Source organism: Falco peregrinus, chromosome 7 (genome assembly GCF_023634155.1).
Source record: "Falco peregrinus isolate bFalPer1 chromosome 7, bFalPer1.pri, whole genome shotgun sequence".
NCBI classification, from domain to species: Eukaryota; Metazoa; Chordata; class Aves; order Falconiformes; family Falconidae; genus Falco; species Falco peregrinus.
Window position 1 is genome coordinate 869,074 of NC_073727.1, and position 21,248 is coordinate 890,321.

Sequence of the window (21,248 nt, forward strand, 5' to 3'; positions counted from 1 at the left end):
CAAACCAGCCTGTTACCAGATTGTTGCCTCTGCAGTGAGCAGGACAGAGGGGCTGAGGGAAGTTCTTTCAGTTTGAGCCTCCAAGGCTTGGGGCAGGTTAGCGACCCCTACTCAGCACTGTGCTTCTTCAAAGGAGACACAGTAAGTGAACTGTATTGCCTTGCCTTCCCGGCTGGCTTTCACACACTGGCAGCAAGTACTCCTCTTGCCAAAATAAGTTGTCTAAAAGGCCACAAAGCCAAGCACTCACGCTGGCAAATACCACATATATTGATCTGCCCAGGCATTACCCTCTGCACGGAGGACACGTCATTGTCACGGTGCCCCTGCCTTGCTCTGTGCAGAGCAGAGGGTATTTACATGGGGGCTGTGCAAGGACCCCTAGGGTTTTGGGGGGCTATGGAGACTACTGTGCGAGAGACTAGACAAGCCTGACTGATCAGGATAGCAAAGCAGAGGCAGGCTGGACCAAGTCAATGGAAAGAAGAGGGCTTAAAAATACCTCAAGGTGGTGTTAGTTCAGGAACAACAGGGGATAAATTGGCTGTGAGCTGAAACTCAGCCAGTGCCTTTTAAGTCCCAGCCTGGCAGGGCAGAGGAGCTGCCTGGCCCTGGGACAGTGCCAGGAGATGGCTGGAGGCTGTGACTGAGGCGGCCTCCTTGGGCTCGAGGCACGCTGCTTCTGCCCTGGTGGATGACAGCAGAGACTTCCTCCTTCACCTTGGGGGCAGCCTCGATTACAAGGGCCAGAGAGAAGCTGGGCTGTTACAGGGGGGGAAGCACCGCGGAGGGGGGGTGTGCTAGCTCTGGGAAGTCCCTTGGCTGGCGCTGGGAAAGCAACGCAGTAATGGCCCAGGCATTTATCCTGTTCCTGTATTCTTCCCTAATTTGCCTTTTGGCTCCTGCCAGGGACTATGACTAGGCAAACCTCTAGTCTTACCTAGGGCTTACATTTTTGGAAGCGTTCTCTCTCAGCCACTACTCAAAGCCAGACAGGGAGAGCATCTCTTCAGCCTTGTTCTGGTTTTGTGCTGACAGCAATCCTTAAAACCCTTAGCTCCCTTCCCCACCCCTACTGCAGCCAGTCCCCAGGCCCTGCCAAACCAGTGCTCTGGGGAAAGACTTCACCGAGGGACAGGAACACAACCCAAGCGTGCTGTCAGAGACCTTGGCCAGGCCCATGACCCAGACTGCAATGCTCATTCACTCAGCACCTTAAGAAATAACATTTATAGGCCCCTGATGGGAGACAAGGCTTCATGTCTAATCCTAGACAGCAGGTCACACAGCCTCATCTGACACTGGGAGGAGCAGCTCCACGGAGACATGTAAATAACCAGCTGAGCATCACTCTCCAGGATCAGATGGATTGGGCCAGAGCACCAGGTCAGAGCATTTAACAAACACAACGTTAACTCTTGAAAGAACACTGACGTGAAGGGTGAAGCAGTTCTTTATTCTGCAATCATGGAGCTCTCCTAGCTTCTGGAGCCCAGCCAGTTGGTGTCTTACTCCCACATGCACAGTGGGAACAAAGAACTGCTCCAGACAGCACACTGACAAAACCTAAGCTGTTAAAGAGGAGTGGCAGGGTGCCTACTGCAGAAATCCTGAGGTGTCTGAAGTCCTGCGTACACCAGAGTTCAGTCCCTGTTGCAGGCAGGCCACCGAGCAAAGGCTGTCCCCTCCTGTCCTGCACGCTTACGACAGAATGTGCTCGAGGACTCCTTGTCTGATTAACTGCTCGCATTTCCACCGGGGTAAGAAGTGCTGCACATAAACACACACAAAACTTGCCTTGAGACCCAGGCAGATTGAATTTGTTACTGCATGCAGCCAGCTCTGTTGTGCTGTATGGCCACTGCATCAATCAGGCAGAGCTGAACCACAGCCCTGGGCCACACAGCCTGCAGTGTGTGCAAGGAGCCACGTGTGCAGGAACTGTGACACGCTGTGAAGGTGGGATAAGCAGGGGGATATCATGGGACTGAAAAGGAAGGAAGGGAACGGACCACACTTTTGTCACAGATACCTGGCTATTCTTTTTCAACAGGACGGTGGTACCATCGTCAATCTCAAACTCTCCATAGTCTCTTAAACACCGCACCTGCAAAGCAGAAACACAACTCTCAGATCATCAGATCTCCCACAGAAAATAGTAGCCATCACTGCTGACTTGAAACACGTGCTCCAGAACTGTTAAGTATGGACACATTCCTGCCTGCCTCCTGGAGCCTCAATATTACAGCAGACCTGGAAATGCAGAACGGGACTGATCCCACAATCTGTGGGCTCCACTTGCTCTCTTTTTGCCTCTGCCTGGAGCAAGAAGCCCCAGCGAGCAGCCCAGCCCAGCCCTCCACAGAGCTACTACATAAAGAGCAGCACAAGAGGCAGGGCCTGGGGAATAGCAGCTGCACTTACAGGAGAACCTCCCCACACACATACCAGAAAAGCGCCAATCTTAGCAATGAAACTCTCAAGGAGCAGGTTGATTGTCACTGCATGTTCTTTCAAAAAGAACGTTAGAACAGAGCACTGCAGCTGACTCCCAATTTCTCGCATGTGCTCCATTGTATCAATTGTGTAAAACAATTTGTAGTTACATCTATCACAGCCAATTTTAAAATAACAACAAAGACTACTAGTTGGCAGCACTTAACATGGGAACAAGGTTTCTAGTTGATCTGAGAATTGGTTAAGTTTCTGCAAAACACTGCAAAACCTTCTCAGTGGGGTTCAGACCACTCGCCCCACCCCCATCAATTCTCTGCAGACTAGAATGCCACCTTTCACCACACCGAGCCCTCAGTAGAAGAGGCAGTAAAATGCTGGCAGGCAGAGAGAAGAGAGTAAAACATAGAAGCTTGTGGAAGCTTTGGTGCTCTTGAAGATTTGCTCAGTGACCTCCTGACTTGAGATGGAGGTGAAGCTCTTTTTTTAAAAAAATAAAAAAAAAAGATGGTTGGACAAAACATTTGTTCACAGACAAGAACTCCCTATCTTGCACTTACTTCAATGTACAGGCTTTTAGGAGGTTTAATGTCCTGTGTAAGGTCCAGCCCTTCCTCTCCTCCTACTGACCTCATGTAGGTAGCCAGAGACTTTTTGTACAGATTGAACCACTCCATCTGCGGACATCAACACAATGCCTCAGGCAAAGCCAGACAGCTAATGCTGAAAGACAGGTCCCCGATGAGTGACATCTAGTTTACTTGTGCTGTTACACCACTGTTCCCAAGTGCCTTCATGCCAGCCCAAGATGAACGCAAGCTCTGCCCCAGGGGCAGAGCAACAGGGATTCAGGGTAGGAATCAGGTCCGCAGCTCTGTGTGCTGGGCTGCAGACGCCACTGGAGAGCAGCAGGGGAAGACCCAGTTGTGCTGGCTACAGGTCAGGTCTGCTGAAGGCCAGCTGATCCTTGCAAGTGCCACGCATCACCTGCACTAGTAACCCTTTGGAATTGCACCCGCAGGCAATCAATAAACAAACCAGTATTTACAGAAAGGCACAAGTGCTACATTTACCGCAGGGGGAGGGAAGCCCCCCCCTATTTTGACTCTACAAAGTAATAATCCATCAGGAGGAGCCCGTGGGAGGAGGGGAAGAGTTGAAGCGACCCCGACTCACTTCCTCAACCGACAGATGGAGCTGGACGGCGTTGGGCAGGACGCTGCCGCACTCCCAGCGCAGCGCCCGCACCCGCAGCAGCCGGTCGTACCTGGGGGGAGAGACGCGGGGGCGGCGCCACTGAGGCCGGGGCGGCCGCTGCCCCCTCCCCCCGCCGCCTCCCCTTGCGGGCGGCGAGTTTTGGCCCGTGCAGAAATTACAACTTCTACGGAGCGGGGGGCGCGGGGCCGCCTCTGCGCCGGTTGGCACCGGCACGGAGCACAGCGAGCCGGCCCCGCCGAGGGGCCGCTCGGCCCCGCCCCGGGGACCCGAGCAGCCCCGCCGCACTCACAGGTAGGCCAGCACGCAGCGCTGGTTCCGGAGCAGGCAGCAGTGCCGAAAACGGATGAGGAAGATCAAGTCGGCCCGCCCCGCCTTCGCCTCGGACCTGCGGGAGGATGAGGAGGATGAGGAGGAGGATGAGGAGGGGCCGCGCTGCAGAGAGGCGGCCCCGCCCGTGCCCCGCGGGAGCGCGACCCCCGCACTCACACGTCCGCCTGGTTCCGCTCGTACAGCGCCCGCATCTCCTCCAGCGCCTGCCGCAGCCCCTCCGTCTGCAACACCGCGCGGCCGAGGTCAGGGTCAGGGTCAGGGTCAGGGTCGGGGCCCCGGCCCGGCCCGCGCCCCCCCGCTCACCCGGAAGGGCGGCAGGTGCCCGCCGGTGGCGCGGTGCAGCTCCCGCACCAGCCCCACAGCCCGCTCCCCCGCCATGCCGCCCGCGCGGGGACCGCCGCAGCGCGGGAAATGCGGTAGCGCGGGAAACACCGCCGCGCCGTGGCCAATAGGGGCCGGGGGCGGGGCCACTCGGCGCGCGGGCCCGCGCGGAGCTGTGCCGCCTTCCGGCGCCGCTGCGGCTGGTGCTGCTGCGCCCGGGGCGGGGCGGGGCGGGGCGGGGGCGGGGCTCTGCCCACCCCGGCTGGCGGAGCCCGGGGGGCCGCGGGGCTGCAGACCCCCGCGGTGGTGGGCAGAGGCAAGCGCCAACCCCGCACCGGGGCGGGCCAAGCCCAGGTCATCCCCTCCCTCCTCCTCATCCCCCCTGTCTCGAAATTTCCCGGTTTTGGCTTTTTTTGGCCTCCCAGCCCGAGGCGGGCCGCCCTCTGGGCCGGCTTCAGGTTCCCACGTTCCGTTCCCATCCCCCTCCTCTGACTCCGATGGGAATAAATCAAACTGATAGTAATATCAATAAATTAAACTGATTTCCCCGGGGCGAGCCCGCTGTGCCCGTGCCGGTGATCGCTGAGCGCCCCCCCTGCCCCCCCCGGACCCACCAGCCTGTCGCTGCGTTTGCTCCCCTGCCCGGCTCAGGAGGGAGCGATGGGGCTTGGGGGGCACCCGCCGGGCGAGGGGCGCTCGGAGCCAGCAGCGTGGGGCCTCTCCCTGCCCCTCCAGCCGGGGCTGAGCCCCGCACTGCCAGCAGCAGCAGCAAGAGGGGGAACAGGGGCATCACCACAAACACTCCTGGGGTCCCGCCGACAGCCCCCGAGTAAAAATCGGCATTTTTACCCTGCACTTTAGTAAGACAAAGGGGGTGTCTGTAGCTAAACTGGTTTCACCGTTCCCCTTGTTGGTCTTCTGCCTCTTGGAGAACCTCCTCCCTGTGCCCAGCCCTCTCCAGCGCATCTCCCTTTGGCCAGCAGCATCCTTCAAACCTGAACCTTGCCAAAACTAAAGGGAGGAAAAGAAAAAGGTGAGGTGTGTTTCTGGATGGGAGACGAAATTTTTTTAGCACTCGAAGCCCTGGAAAGGAATTCAATAACCCAGGATCACAGCTTGTCCTGCTCCGGGAATGTACTTCCCTGACCATGTGTTTCTATGGTTACTAGACAAAAAAAAACAACAACCAAAACAAAAACCACGGGCGTTTCACACAGCACAGTTATAGCGATGGTCAAAAACTGGGAGTGGGGAGTGGGGAGTGGGCTTTTACACTGCTGTCGAGACCCCACAGTGGGGTTTCACACGCCTAAAACAATTACGGTGCTTGTGCCTAGGTGGTGTGGCACGTGTACGGCTGAACCGGGACCGTGGCTGGCTCTGGCACAGGGTTTTAATGCTCCCAACAACTGTTGTACTTGGCATTTTAGGCATGAAGGGACAATGCCCAGAAACACCACAGTCAGCTCAGAGCCGGAGATGAGCTTCTGGGGGTCTGTTCCCCAAACAGACCCGTTTCTTGGCTGCACAGAGCTGCAGCCAGGAGACCCAGCAGTTGTGCCTGGAGGGGGACAGAGGGGTGACACGGCAGAGTTGCTGAGCCCCACTGTGGGGGGCATTGGGTCATCTCTTGCTCTTGTGCGGCCACTGACACAGATTCATGCCTACCTCGTGCTGCTTCCTCCAGCAGTGTGGCACGTTCTTGAAGGATCTGCCCTGTGCGTGGTACGCCGGTGTCTAGATGGGAGTGCTTGCAGTTAGCCAGCTGGGTGGTTCTGTGGCTGGAAACCAAAGCTAGAAACCCCCCAGGCGCAGCGCTGGCAGCTGCAGCAGGAGCGGCCGTCGTGGGGGGTTTGCATCACACAGCATTAGGGTGAGACGTTGGTCTTTGGAGACATGCTGCAGCATGAGGGTAATGAATGGACACGGTGCAGGTTTACGGTTGAGGTCATGCAGGAGGGCAGGGAGTGTGGGCTTGGGGCGCCTCGTGTGAGGAGCAAAAGCACGTCAGAGCCAGGGTTAGTAACCACCATCTCTGCCCTCTCCCCTGCGGGCTGCCTGGCGACAGGGACATGGACCCTCTCCCCTCCCACCCGGCCTGTGGCACGGCAGGGGTGTGGGGCCGGAGGGTGCCACCGTAAAGCGCCTGGTCCCCAGAGGGTGGTCACTGCAGAAGCATCATGTGCGGCTTGTCATTAATCATTGTGTTCTGCGGTGATAATGGGCCGCCTGAGCCAGAAAAGATAATAGCAATAAACATACGTCCCTAATTCCAGTTGTAGCTGCTGAAAATTGGTTGTTGTGTCTTGCCGAGGGATAGAAATATAACTGAGCCTTGATTGAAAAATTCAGGGGAAGCTGCCTTATCTTACTTGTTTGCCAGATTAAAAAAGCTTCATACATAAAAATAGACGAAATGAATGAAGAATTTACAAACATCTATATTTTGTGTTAGGAGTTGTGATAAAATTAGGAAAACAGCTGAAGACACTGATTTATACAACTCTGACTATTTCAGGCAATGAGAGGTTTACATATCACAGTTTAACAAGATAAAAGGTCTCCCACAAAATACATAGATGACAGACAACTCGTCTGAATTTAACATAACACAGCATCAAGTACACATGTAATGTGATGAACAGTGCCAGGTCATTCCCCAGTTAGGTAACATACAACCTCTTGAATAAGGCAGTTCAAATATAACTCTTAATTCAAATCACAACATACCCAGGCAGCATGCAGGGAAAAGTAATTTATTTTGTACATTGGAATGACACAACTTGCAACATGTTTCCATTTTATGTAGTTAGAGCGACATGATATAAACCATTCAGATTTTTTATATATATATATACCTATATATATATATCTCAAGTCCACAGTTGTCTTTACTGGAATAAAGATTATCTGTTTTTGGTAAAAATAAAACTATTTGAATTCACTAATTAACAAAATGCACAGTGATCAGAAACCAAATTCTTCTCACAGTTGTCTTCCCCGGCTCGCTCGCGTTTCCCTGTGATGCAGCAGCTGCGTGACCCCGGATTCAGAGAGCTCGTTGCACAAACAGCCCCTCCTCGGCGCGTGGCGCCCAGGGCTGCGGGCTGTGCCGCATGCTTTGCCGTGCAGGTGCTGACACCCGCGCCGGCCGGCTGTGCTCCTGGCACCCCACGCCGTGGAAATGGCCTCGCACCTCTGCTTCTGAGCGAGCGGCCAGCTAAGCACTCGCACACTGCTGGACCTTTAGAGAGTCAAAAGCTGAACTGCACACAGAAACCCGTTCACTGGAATGGGGCCCTTGTTTCTTTATTACCGGTTAATTCCTCTGGACCTTTACGACCAAGAAATTCAAGAAACTGCGAATCTGCTCAGAAGTGAAAAAAAACTGAGCCCAAAATCTCTCTGATATGGTGGACCCTAATGGATGTGGCTGAGGATGCCCACCAGCCTTGGGGATCACAAGAGGCAATGAAGGCTTTTCCTAGCATTGAAAAGTTCTATTGAGATGAAGAAAGGAAATAAGATTTTTCCCTATTAAAACAAAATAATAAAAGTTGTGATTTCTGAACAGACTTAGCCGGGCAGCTTGTCCCTGGCCAAGGGCTGATAACGAGGAGGCAGAAGTTACCCGTGAGGGTGTCCAAAAGCCCCCAGCCTGCAAGTGGGTGGGCGAGGGGTCCCCCCCCGCAGGTGAGCTACGCACGGCCGGCCCTTCCCACCCCAGAGCTGCACTGGCTCCAGAGCCCACCTGCCCCCAGAGCCGCTACAGCAGAAACCGGCTGTCCAGAGTGACTGTTAGGGATCCCGCCTGTCACCTTTACAAAGTTGTCTTGTGCCTCTGTACTGCGCTATTTACTGCTCTGGTAAAAAAATCATTGGCATATTTCCTTGCCCTTAAAGATACAAAAAAGCAAATCTTCAAAAGATAGTGGGGAGAAAGTGCTTTCACAATGACATTCAGAGCAAAAAGAGAGAAACGACATTTTACAGATCCTTAGAGAGCTATCTTTGGCAGAATATTTCAAATAAATTATTTTTACAAATATTTTCTGCAGTCGTATATTTATTTTGAATAGTTCACTTTCAGCTATAGGGTTACTGGTTCACTACTCTCTATTAATAGGAAAACACCACAAATATAAAAATATATGAGCTTAGCACAATTTTTAGGCTACCACGACTGTCTCCAACGATTTCAAAAGTTGTAGATCGATACCACGGAAAATATGAAACAGGTTTTCTAACAGCATGTGTCAGGTCAGAAGGTCACAGCCCGCTGCTGCGGGAGGGGACGCCGGGGGGACGGCTGCGGTGCCGGGTGCTGTGCCGGGCTGGCACAACAATGCGCTGGAGGGGCTGGATGCTCAGAGCCGGTTACTGCCGACATCCCCCTGGGGATGGTCTCTCTCTGACCGTAAGGCTTAGAGATGTCACGCTGGGTGGCACCTGGGCAGGAGAGGAGGGCAGCGGGTGGGTGACGCGCTGGCTGTGCCGAGCTCAGGACACAGGGAGCTGTGCCTGGTCCTGCACCTCGCCCCCGGCAGGAGAGCGTGTGGCCGCCTGCACGTGCAGGCACCGCCTGGGGAAAAGCACCCAGGGGTGGTGGGCTGCACCCTTGTGCCGTGGCCAGCTCCTGCCCCAGGCTTTGGCCAGGACCCTGGCGGGACCGTGACTCTGCTGGGGAGCCCGAGACCGAGCCGTGGTGGCCCAAGGAGGGGGCTTGCCCGGTCCCAGACTCCCCCCCAGCACGTGCCACCGAGTCCACCAAACAATTAGATTTAAATATTTCGCTTTGTTTATACAGCATGTACAGAATATACAGCATCAGATAATTATTTCCCAGTAGACTACAAGTGTCTCCCAAGATGACCTCTTTTATCAACAAATATATATAAACTCACGGTAATAAAAGAGTTGTACCAACAAATATTATGGCTTTTCAAATAGAGTAGCTGCATTGTGCCATTGAACTTATGAGGAATGACGAGAGAGACGGAGAGATCGGGAGGCTTCAGCTGCTGAGCATGGGGGACCCTGGGCTGGGACCCGTGGGCGCAGGGTCCTCGCGTGGCTGGGGCAGTGCTGGCTCACAGCGCGGGCGGCACAGGGAAGGTGGGCTTCAGTGTGGGCCCACGCTCTGGTTTCTGTCTCCAGGCAAGACAGTTCCTCTGCAAACTCTCCTTTCAGCCACACTTTGCAAAAATTTGGCTCTGCCCTGCTGGGGCCAGCCTGCCCCATGCCCAGCCGGGGGTCAGGCGGCGTGCCGCTGCCAGAGATCTCTCTCTCTCTGTCGGGGTTTGCACAAGATGTCTGTCTGCCCCAGCTGCGACAGGGAGGATGCACAGGATGAGAGGTGACATGGGACATGGGGGTGATGGTGGCGTGGCGGGCAGCAGGGCTGGCCGATGCTTGGGGCTGCCTGCCCATGATGGGGAGCTGCCCCGGCGGTGCTGAGCAGGGGCACAGTGGCTGCTGTCAGAGGAGAGCAGGAAAGCAGCGGTTTTTGAGCACACCATTGATGTGCTCCAGCACACCAGGAACACCAGAGGACAACCGTCCCTTGTTCCCGGACACAGTGTGCCTGCGGGGTGGGTTACCAGTGCCTCAGCACCAGACGCCCGCTGCTGGCTGCGCCTCGCAGGGTGCCTCTAGCCGCTAGTGCTTCCCCCCACTTTTTAGGGCTGCCTGAGCCATTTTGAGCTCTTTCTCTCCTGTGCCCTGCCGTTACAGGGGGCCCCGGCTGTCTCACTCCATGGGGAGCATCTCTGGGACAGGCTGCACAGGCAGATGCCGGCTCCCTGCTTGAGCATCCCTCCACTGTTGGGTGGGATGCCAAGGGAAGCTGCTGCTTTGGATGCCATCTCCACCAAGAGAGAGCAGTTCTGTCCTCTCTCCAAGCCCACAGCAACGGCCTGTTTTCTACTGTAGAAAAAGGAAGAGCTGCTTTCCCTGTGTTTCAAGTGTGAGAAAATGGCTTTCAAGAGCTGGAGTGGTCACTCAAGCATGGAGATAACTGGACCACTTAATTACAGTGGAAATTTAGTAATGGATCTAAATTACCGCTACTGTAATTTTTTGACTCATTCCCATCTCATTTCCTTCTTCTTCAGAATATCGTAGCCAGCAAAATCAAGCCCGATGCTGACATGAACAAGCGCGGGCAGCCCCGGCTGCTCCTTGGGCTCTGCCTGCAGGGTGCTGCGCTGGAGCCGCTCTGCCTGCTGCCCCTGCCATGTGGAGAGTCCCACCGGGAACCTGCTGCCTTTGCAACCTTGTCAGCTTTCCTGGCAACAGCTTTGCTCCCTGGCAGCCTGCCTGCTGCTCGCCGGGGACATCCCGTGGGCTCGTCTGTTGGGGTGGGGGGTGGTGGTGCGCCATGTCCTCCATGTCCCCTTCTTGCTTGATGAGCGGTGCTGCCAACGCCGGCTGAGCACCAGGCGAACCTGAGACCTCTCTGCATGTCCTAGGGAGAGTGCACTGCCCGCCACTGACGAGCGGTCTTCAGGAGGCCACGGTTTTGATTTTACAAGCTCATGCTGTGTCTCTTTGGCCCAGAGACCCGGGATACAGAGGGCTGCACTGTACCAAACTCAGTGTTTTGTGGCTTTTACCAGCACGTGTGTGTTTCTTCCAGCAGGAGCTGGGAATCTTGGGAGAATTCACCCACCTCTCCCCTCCATCCACGAATAAAACCATCTTGCTAGATTGCTGAACAGTCCCCTCAACAGGTAGTCTTGAAAGCCTGGTTATTTGCAGAGCTGGGCCTCCTAATGCTTAATGCATTGCGGAAAAAAGAAGCTGGACAAGTGTTGTCAGATAAAAAATAAATAACATTTTTTTCTTGTTAACATAGCAACTATAATGTGAAAGGTATTATCACAACCTTTTGCTCTCTAGAGCTGCGAGGAGTAGCACACATTTCCTGATTAAGGGCAAGAGCAGCAGGTCTCCTGCATGGCTCACTGCGTGAGCACGTTTTTCTCAAGCACTCGGAAGACAAAGAAAGCAACATGGGGCAAACAAGTGAAAGCACAACAGGCAGCGGTTCGTCTGTACAGGGGGAGTTTGGTCAAGGGGCATCTTATCACAGCTGTCATTGCAAGGCAAGAGGGTGGCAATGCCCAGGGCTATAGCTGGGGCAAGGGAGCCATCTCAGCGTTGCACCGAGCAAGGAGAAATCCAGTTGTGCACCTCCTACATCCCCGGGAGGCACAAAGCCGCTGGCTTGCAAAAGCTGTCACTAATGCTCCCAAATAAGTCCAAGAGCAGCCTAGGATGCATTTGCATCACCAGGATCCAACCTATCCTGGGCCAGTGCAACAGTTTTAGTGACTCAGCAATTCTCCACCTTTCTCTGCAAAGAAGCTCATCTGCCAGAAACTCACGTTTCTGCAAATGAGGAGCCTGCCAGGGGCTGCGGGCTGGAGCAGAGGGGCACATGGTGATGGCAGTGCCACGGACTGCCACGGCAATTTTCCTCAAGAAAACAAGGTGGTACTCCATGCAGGTCTCGCCCTGCCATCATCCATAAGGGACTCCCCTGAGTTAGAAATAAAGGAGAAATAAATCCAGCCTCAATGAAGAGGTCAGGACATGCAGGGAGACAGCCCTGTGGCAGTTCTCCATGTCCTGCAGAGGTTGAGGAGCTCTAAGTTGTATAAGTATCCTGGGCCATTGGAACCTGCTTTACTTAAACTCTACCCGTTTTAAGGGCAGGCAGGAAAGTTTTGTAGGCAGGTAGATAAGTTTTAGAATATTCAGAGTGCCAAGAACAGGCTCCATTTCAAAATAAAGGAGTTGAGGTGGACCTTGAACCCCCAGGTAAAGCAATTCATTTGCTCTGGAGGTTTAGAGGCAGGGTTGGATGTGTGTGTGTAGCTGGAACATCTGTGGGGCTTGGTAATGGTAGAAATGCGGCAGAATTATCTAATTTTCCAAAAATTCATGAGTGAAGGACAGCAGCACAATGACAACAGTGCCTGCGGGTAGTGGCCGTAGCAGTGCCTGGGCGATGCGCAGGAAGGGCTCCACACGCTGAGGTTTGCCTCTGTTGCAGGGAAGCTTGCACGGCCCTTTGCTTGCAGGGGCTCAAACCCCAGACATCATTCAGAGTGGTTAATCTTCACCCTGAGATACAGACAGCAAGCCCAAGCTAACAGGCATTGCTGTTCCATCCAGTGAGAGAGGAGACATGTCCCGCATGGGAAGCCCCCGGGTGGGGGTCAGGAGGGACAGAGACGGCTCCTCTGCAGGAAGCCTGAAGGAAGAGGGCACGTGAAGAGGCTCCATGGGGGGACTCATGGCTGGATCATCAGTGAGCGCAGACAGCCATTCTGGGGCCTTGAGATGGCTCGAGGTGGATGCTGGAGGACCCCACCGTCTGGTGGCATCTGGTCCTGGAGCATTTCTCAAACTCCTTCCCACCACTGCCTGGAACTGCACACTGCTGGGGACCGGCCGCCTGCGCTGGGAGCAGTGGAGAACTGTTGTACTGTAGTGCAATGCATCAAGGGCTGTTTTGAATCAGATAGATAGAAATACTGCCTGGGGTTGATGCCCACAGACAGCCAAAAGAAGCTAGAGACTGTGCTACAGCTGTGCAGGAATCGAGATGCATGCCTAGCCACAGCAGCTGGGGCAGGGGGACAGGCTGTGGCAGTGCCTAAAACAGGGCTTCTAGGTCTGGGCAGGCCCCCATGGCACTTGTCCCTTCCCTGTGCCCTCTGATGATGGACATCCCACCGGCAACACCCAGCTCCACCACGCAGCAGCGCTTCACAGCGCCTGCTTTGGGAATCATGTGCACGTTCTCTTTCATGCTTCTAGAGAGGGGAGCCCCAGGCTGGCGTGGATGTCAGGAGTGTGGGAAGGAGCCAAGGGATGGTGCCGGGCCCGCAGGAGAGAGCGATGAGCCACCCTGGGGACACTGGGTGCTCAGAGGCAGGGCTGGCCACTCTCGAGATGCACCAGAAAGACAGTAAGACCCCACAGAGAGCCCTTGGATGCTCTCAGAGACATGGCACAGACTGAAAATCCTGCTGGTAACAATGATCTTCCAGCTATCCTTGCCGGTAACAGCTCCAGCTTGGCCAGACGGGCCCCTTTCCTTCACAGCATGCTTTCCCTCTGTGTGAGGGGTGTTGTGCTGCTGGCTGGTGAGAGGCTCTCACCACCTCTAGTTCCAAAAAAAGGATGGTTCAGGTCCTTAAAAGATGAGGAATCTGATGGTATTTCTTGTCCCTTGGTGCTTTTTGCAAGAATACAGATGCTTCTGGAAGCTTTCCTGTGGCAAGTGAGTTTTTTACAAGATAAACAGGCTTTTCTGCAGCTGTGCTGTGCATGTGTATGCACGTGTGTGGTCAGTCACTGCATGCTCGGAGAGGTCAGAGAGGCTCCCGGCGCTCTGCAAGCACGCTTCCCCAGATCGGCCCAGGTGCCAAAACCTACAAAAAATAGTGCAGGGGTTTCTACTGGAACAACACTCTCTGGCATGAAGTTTTCCCTCTTTTCTTTCTCTCCATCACTTTCTGGCTATGTCTAGCTCTACCCATCCAGGAATGCAGCTGAGTCTCCTCCTTAGGTATGTATAAGGCCCCAGTACTGTTGCACTTGACTCTTACCCAAGCATTTTAAAATAGTTGTAACAATAAGACATGAGCTCTGGTTCTGTGCTCCCGCCCCTAGCAGAAATAGCACATTTATATAGACTGCACCCAGACTTGTGGCCATAACGGGTTCAGCGCCTCCCTTTCCCCTTCTGTAAGGAAGTGATGAAAAGTTGGGAGAAAGATGCAGAAATGACTCTGGCAATCTTCCGTCACCCCAGAGCTGCTGCAGGCTGCCTGGAGATGGGTGACACACAGGAGGGCGTGTTGTTTGGAGGAGACGAGGGATTTGCACCTGCATAGGCGCAGGTGGGTGGCAGGAGTTTTGGGTAGGCTCATCTGTGAGATGCTGCGGGTCTGTGGCTCCTGCTGGCACCGGGGACCTGCAGAGACCCTGGCTCCTTCGCATCTTTTCTGTGTGTTCAGGTTGTGGCTGGGATTTGCCTCCACTCCTGTTGGCCCCTGAAGAGCTGGGGAGATGGCTTTGCTAAGATGCTCAGGGCTGTTACTGTCTGTGCGTTCCTTCCATTTGTCCCAAAGCGCTTTGCAGTGGCCCATTGAGTTATTTGGACGTCTGTCTCTGAATGTCCTTTGCTCCATGCTGCATCCTTTTCCACAGAAAGGTTTGCCTTTGGCTAGCAGGGTGATGAGAGGGGGTGAGAGCAGGTGGAGGGGTGGAGGCCAAGGGCTTGAAGTGCTGTTTCTGGCAAGCTCCCTGAGGCTGCGGCTTTATCAGAGATGGTCGATGCCCTTCCCTTGTGAGGGAGGCTGGCAGGGATGAGGAGGAGATGGCAGAGCACTGGCATTGGACAGGGCAGCTGGGGAGCCAGGCTGTGCCCCATCGGGCAGGCGGGCTGTGCTGGGGGCTGTGCTCCCTCCTGCCTTGGGAGGGCCTGGCTTAAAGACGAGTGCAGAGGAGCAGGCATTTCACCCTTGCGATCACCGGTGGGTGTCGGGGGCTCAGCGGAGCGGTCCCTCTCATCCGTGGCACAGCGAGGTGGCAGCCAGGCAAAAGGCTCGCTGCTCATCCGTGGCTCCTCCATGAGCAACCGGGCAAGTACCATTGCGCTTTGCATAAGCTCATTGGAGATGTCAGAAACCATGCAGCTGGCAGAGAATAATTGCATAAACAAGGCTGGTGTTTACTGTGTGATTTAGACCTTGTCCTAAGCAAGCAATGCTCCATCATTCCTTTTGGAAAGCTCTGTGAGCAGAACAGTTATTTACTGCCTGTTAAACTGAGCTGTTACACAAGTCCCATTCTACTTGTTAATGACTTCAGCAACTGCAATTCATTCTGAAGAAGCAAATGATGAGAGCAAAATGCCGACATCACCTTTCGGAAGGTGTAATTACTGGGTCAGGAAAGCTGCTTTGCTTCCATAATTCACTGCCTGGAAAAAGCACACGGATGTGACTGGTGTGTTTGCCTGGGGCTTGATGAGTGTTGAAGCCTGACCTGCGCTCATCCTGGAGGGTGCTGAGCACCTGCAGGGAGAGTCAGGCTGGTGGCACAGCTGGCAAAAAGCAGCACAGGGTGTGGGGAAGGGCCAGTTTTGCATGACAGCAGCCCAGAGATCATGTTAAATCCTCCGGCTGCCCTGCCAGACATCCCCTTGCACTGGCAGGTGGGAATTTTCCTGCCTCTGGGCCCCTACAGACACGGTCAAGCTGTAGCAACACCAACCACCTCTTGCTTCCTCTCTTTGCTTGGTGGCATGTTTCTAGCCTGGAGCGCCAAAGCCAGCTGCTGCTGCAGCTGCTGCGCGGCCCCATCCTGACCCTGTGCGGCCGACGGGCAGGACCGTGGGCAGGGCCGAGGGCAGGAGCACGGCAGGACCCCAGAAGCACACCCCAGGCACGCACACCTCACCGGCAGGGGCAGGCAGAGCCCCGCTAGGTGAAGGCAGTGTTTGCCGGCGACCCATCTCTGGAGCTGGTCTTTGGGTTCAGCTGTCAGAGCGGGACCTGGGAAGCATTGCAGGGAGGGTTTATATGGGGATGGCTTGACAGATGCTGGATGAAACACAGGGAGGAGCAACACCCCTGAGCAAGTAGAGACTTTTCTCCTGCTCTGTGCTGGCTGAGCTCTCTTGAGCCATGTGGGTGAGAAATGGCCCACGGCACCAGGACCGGGGCATGGGCAGGCAGCCGCCCAGAGCAGACTAAGCTCCTGGTTTGCTTGGTGACCTTGTGGGGTGCCTCAGATCTGCTTTTGCACCCACGAACCCTGCCCTGGTAACACATCTCTTGCATTCCCACTTACCATTAGCTAGTGGCTTAACCTACTGCAAGTCACCATAAGGCTGGATCAAGAGCAACTCTATGTACCTGAAGGACACGAGCAGAAAGAGCTGCTATGTACCTTGGGGGCACCCGCACAGCTCCCCCTGAGCCTAGGGCAAGCCAGCACCGACGGGAGCCCCAGCATGGGGGAGGTGCTGGCCCCAGGAGGGTTTCAGGGCAGCTTTAACCCTGGGCGGTTTCCTGCATCCCCCTGAGAGCAGGGCAGGCTGCACACAGCAGCACCCCGAGCCCGAGGCACAATGGAGATGGAGCAGGAGGAAAGCCATGAGATGGGGTGAGATGGGGCGCATGGAGGCACCATTGCCCCCTGTCAGCAGCAGAAACACAGCAAAGGCAAACCAATGAGTAAAGAAGAGATGGGTACAACGCCAGGGGAGACAACGGGAAGGGAGAGAAGGGTCTTCCACAGAGAATATGCAGGAGCACTACCGGATCCATCAGGAATCATTACAAACTTTATTTGTCTGTGCATCGTGTACCGTTGATAAGGATCATCACAATCAGTGGACTCACTGCCTGTAGTGGTGGGTAATACACACAAAGAAAAATCAATGAAGCCAAACAGATGAAAATGAAGTCATTGTACATAAAGGTAACCTATAACCCTGAACAACCTGCACCTGTGTGTGATTCTTCCCCCAGAACAATGAGAAACAAAAAGAACTCCCCCCCAAAAACCCATCGAAAGTGGAAAAAGGGTTGAGAAGAGAAAAAGTCCCCACAACTTCATATTCCAATCTTACAACCGGTTATTTCCATGTTCTTACAACAGGTTAATTAAAATTTCCACAGACTGTTCAAAATGAGTATAAATACCTCCAGCCAAATGGTTACGGTACAAGCACCAGACGCGGTTTCCACCCGGGTTGGAAGGGCTCACTGATGGACATGCAGGTGGGGATGTCGGGGAGCCCGGTGAAGGGCGTAGGGTAAGAAGACATCCCTCACCACCAGCACACCAAGCCAGCCCTGTGCTGCACCCAGGGAACCTCGACACCCCTCCTCCCGCGCTCGGCCTGCCACCCCCCCGCACTGCTGGAGTCGGGGGTGGTGTGGAGCTGCACCTCCCCGCCTCACCCTTCCTGCTCATTTCAGATCCGGACAGTGCAAAATGTGCCCTTTTTCCTCAGGGACGCCTCCCGGTTATGCTCAGCGAGATCTCCTTATGGCCCTTCAGCCCTGACGCTGAATTATTCTGCCTCCAAATGGCTGTGGGGAAGGACCAGCTCTGGGGACTGATCCTGATGGCTTAATGTTCAGAAACAGGGGCTGTCGCTAGACCTGCGGGGCCAAGGGGCTTTGAGGCAGCCTCCAGCTATAAAGGCATGGGTGGGTGAGGCGCCGGGGCCAGCCTTGCTGTGCCGTCCCCCTGGGGCTGGGATGCTGCTCATCCTGCCCGGGCTCCCGGGGGCTGGGATGCTGCTCATCCTGCCCGGGCTTCCCAGGGCCTCCAGCCAAACCTCGGGGGGCAAGCCCGCAGCCTCTGGGGGTGGGTTTTCCTCCCTGAAAACCTACATCTGCACGGCCATTATTGCTTCTCGTGGACCCACGCGCAGAACAATACACAGGGACAGCTTTCCCTCTGCTGAGAGGAAACAAACGAACCCACAAAAACCTATGGCAAAACCCTAAACTAACTAAAATAAATAAAACCCGGTGAAAAATAAACACTCGTATCTGCAATGCTCAACCCACATGGCTGGAAGGACTATCGCTATAGGATGCTATATACAGATAGGGGTCATTTCATTCATGCAAATGCTACAAGTACCACGACAGCAAGCCTGAGGGGCTGGACAGGGTGGGGGGCACACCCTGCCCCCCCCCCCCCCGCGTCTGGGGACACCAGGTGCGAGCGCGCTGCTAAGCATCCCCGAAGCACAGAGGGAAAGGTGAGGGGCATGTGGCGGGCACGAGGGGCAATGCTAGTTGTACACACGCCAAAACAAACAAAAAAAAAATCAACCCCAAATCGATGACGAAAACGGTCTGTTCTATCCTTAGAAAGCTCCCCGGCTCCCCTTGTCTGCAGTCCGGTCTCTCGCTTCCCTCTGGCAGGGCAAGAGGGGACATTCCCCAGCAGCGCAGGCAGGCGGACGGCGGTCGGAGGTCGGGACCCTCGCTCTCCTCTCGCTCCCTCGCCCACCGCTCCACGGCTCACCGGCTACTCTGGCCTCCCTGCACCTGCGCGCCCTGCTCGCCCGGTGTTCCTCCTCCTGGGGCCGGCGGCAGGAGGGCTTGACGGGGGCTCGGTGGCCATCATCCGCTCCTGCTGGTGGGGTTGCAGAGAGGGCCCTGCCGCCAGGCTCCCAGCCGGGGCCGCTGCCTGGGGAGGGGTCCTGCTGGCTTTGGGGTCCTGCCTAGTTCAAAGGATGCTCCAAAGCCGCTTTTCGTCAGCAGGTGTGTGAACATGGCAAATCTCTTTTATTCTTTCTCTGTTCATTATACACAGCGTTATATCTATATCTATACCTATATATCACTCTATATAGATACATATAGATATATATATATATTTACTATCTCTGATTGTCCCTTTAGAAGCCCTTTATGTGGCAGTAGGCTTCCAGAGATGAGAAGAATATGTACAAGAGCCAGAGGAGGATAAAGAGTGAGGATGTGAGCAGCTTGGAAGTCCGCGGCCCGCCCAGCTCACCTCCAATCTCAGGTCTCCGCCGGTAGAGCAGCACACCCACACTGATAAAAGCAAAAATGGTGAAGAGGGTGACGGAAAAGGCCAGGGTGCCAGGCGAGACTTGGAAGGCCTGTCCGTGCGCTGCGTGGTAGATGGCTGCGATCGACCAGGCCACCCCGATGCCCAGGAAAACGTTCACAGCATTGCTCCCAGTGACGTTCCCGATGGAGGCATCTGCGTACTGGTCCTGTGTTGCTGCTACTTTGCTGGCAAACGTGTCTGCAAAGGGAAGGCAGAGAGAAACCCTCAGAAAATGGCCGGGTAAGGAGGGACTGCAGCAGGCAGTGTGGGGAAAAATGTCAATGGCATCATTTGGGGCATGCAGAAACAGGGTAGAGCCCCATCTGTGGGCACTCCTGGGGAAGGGCCCATCTGGTCAGAGCCAGAGCGACGTCAGGGTCCAGAAATGCCCAGGAGGGAAATCTCAGTGTCCAGAAATATGGGGTTTCCCCCACTATCGCCCCAGATGCCCCACAGTGCTTTGACCAGAGATGACCCTCCCCAGTACTACACTGTGCCGGCCCCTTCTCCTACGTCCACTGATTTGTTGACTTGCAAAGTAAGTGAAAAGGTTGGAAAAGCTTTGTGGGAACCACAATGGTTTGTATCTATCCTTCAGGTCCCCTGAGGGTTTGCATTTGTATTTCTGTGTTTGCTTTAACGATGTCTCTCCGAAACCTTTTGCCTCACTAAAGTCCAGTGTCTTGTGTGGACCCTGACACTTTGGCAAACGAGCAGTCATCTTTCACCCCTCAGGGAGAAGAAACCAGGCAAGTGGGTATAACGCTTGCCCAGGTGCTCCAACACTCTTAATACCAGTGTCAAAAGAGCTGTGATAAAACTCAGCTGGCCTTTCTACACGGTAGCTCTTGTGTCAAGCAGACCAGCGCCATGCTGCTCTGCACCACAGGGAAGTGCTGGTTTTACATCTAAACCCACTCTGGATCTGCAGGGAGGGTGAGCTGGGTCTTGTTCAGGTGAGCACTCTCAACTAACGATGACAAGATGAATCCTTAACACACATGCATTCCCAGATCACCTTGGGTAGGGGCAGGACAGCGCGGCTGGCAAAAAGAAAATAGTTGGGGTCACATTTCATGGCTTTTAATTCTACAGAGTTTCCTTTACGCTTCTTCCCAGCGGGGCTCCAAGGTGCGACGGCGAAGTGCAGCCTGGTATGGAGACCCAGCTTCATGTAACAGGGCAGGCTGAGCCCCTACAAGCATAGTGAGAGGGGCCATTTGCAGCAAAGAAATCAAAAGGCTGCTTCGTTTTTTAAAGAAAAGCTCCCACGGAAATGCATCTGACTGTTGCTTGTTCTCAGCCTTGGTCATGGTGCAGTACTGGGGCTGTGGGACAGTGCTGATGCACCTGTGGCAATCCAGCTGCCTGTGGCAGGAGGGATGGATGGACCGCAGCTGGACACACTGCCAGTGCCAGCCGGTGCGGAAACAGCCACAGGCACCTCTGCAAGCTTGAGCGGTGCTTTCAGCGCAGAGAAGGTCCCCTGCCAGTCTTCATTTCGCTGCACATTTGCCTGATGCCTGCCTGTCTCCAAGAAAGCAGGTGTGGAGGAGCTCAGCCAGCACCCAGCCAACCTGGCACAGTCTGGCAGCATCTGCTAATTCAAACAAGAGCAGCCAAGTGCACCCTAAAAAGAACTTCTTAAATGCCACCCTTTGATGACAAAAAGCAGGAGGGAAGATTTTTGCTGTCAAGGGTGTGTGGCAGCCCTGCAAACCTCACACCTAAAAGCTCTAGTGCCAGAGGTCTAAAAAATGGTCCTTCTGTTCCTTGTCCAAATCTGTTCTTCCTTTTGGTTCTTTCACTTCTCTTTTGGGCTTTGATAGCGTTAGGGCAATTTCAAGGTTTTTGAGCACCCGAGTGCTGATTGCTGGAAGTCTGGGGTGGCAAGGGACGGTGTGATCAATGCAGGGGGTGGCTGGGCTGGGCTGCAGCCCCTTGTCCAGGAAACAGGCTGTGCCTGGCCAGCAGAGCGTGTTGAAGAAGGTAAGTGAAAGGCACAGGGCCTCTCACACAAGCTGACGTGGGACCTCCCAGAGCAGCTGTGGCACTGGGACCACCGTCTCCAGCACACTGGTTCACCCCTGCGAGTGGCCCTTTGCTGAGCCAGCAAAAAGGAGCCTGGGCTGCAGCAAGCCAATGTCCCTGGGAGGACGGAGCGGCATGCAGGTATGGAAGCGTGTGGGTTTTTCTCTCCCTGGTCAGCCCTCAGTCTCTGCTGTCTTCTGAGGCTGGGTGACCGCTGGGGCAGAGACGCGTCTCCAAACATCCGTGGGACTGGGGCTTTCTTG

The 21,248-nt window shown here is 54.8% G+C and overlaps 2 protein-coding genes across 4 annotated transcripts in view; both read right to left on the bottom strand.

The window, feature by feature from the left end:
- Nucleotides 1-1,435: 1,435 nt before the first annotated feature.
- On the bottom strand, nucleotides 1,436-4,463 carry GINS1 (GINS complex subunit 1). The gene is made up of 7 exons (XM_055811185.1): nucleotides 4,306-4,463; nucleotides 4,159-4,223; nucleotides 3,962-4,057; nucleotides 3,631-3,721; nucleotides 3,015-3,131; nucleotides 2,033-2,107; nucleotides 1,436-1,770 (listed from the first exon to the last, which is right to left on the bottom strand). Exons 1-7 carry the CDS (start codon nucleotides 4,378-4,380, stop codon nucleotides 1,702-1,704), a joined length of 588 nt encoding a protein of 195 aa, XP_055667160.1. The 5' UTR covers nucleotides 4,381-4,463; the 3' UTR covers nucleotides 1,436-1,701.
- Nucleotides 4,464-17,707: 13,244 nt separating this feature from the next.
- The window catches only part of SLC8A1 (solute carrier family 8 member A1), a 116,391-nt gene continuing 112,850 nt past the window's right edge, over nucleotides 17,708-21,248 (bottom strand). For all 3 annotated transcript variants that reach the window (XM_055810771.1, XM_055810773.1, XM_055810772.1), the window contains one exon: nucleotides 17,708-19,152. In XM_055810771.1, the coding sequence (XP_055666746.1) occupies nucleotides 18,776-19,152 (377 nt within the window). In that variant the 3' untranslated portion in view covers nucleotides 17,708-18,775. The remainder of the gene's footprint in view (nucleotides 19,153-21,248) is intronic.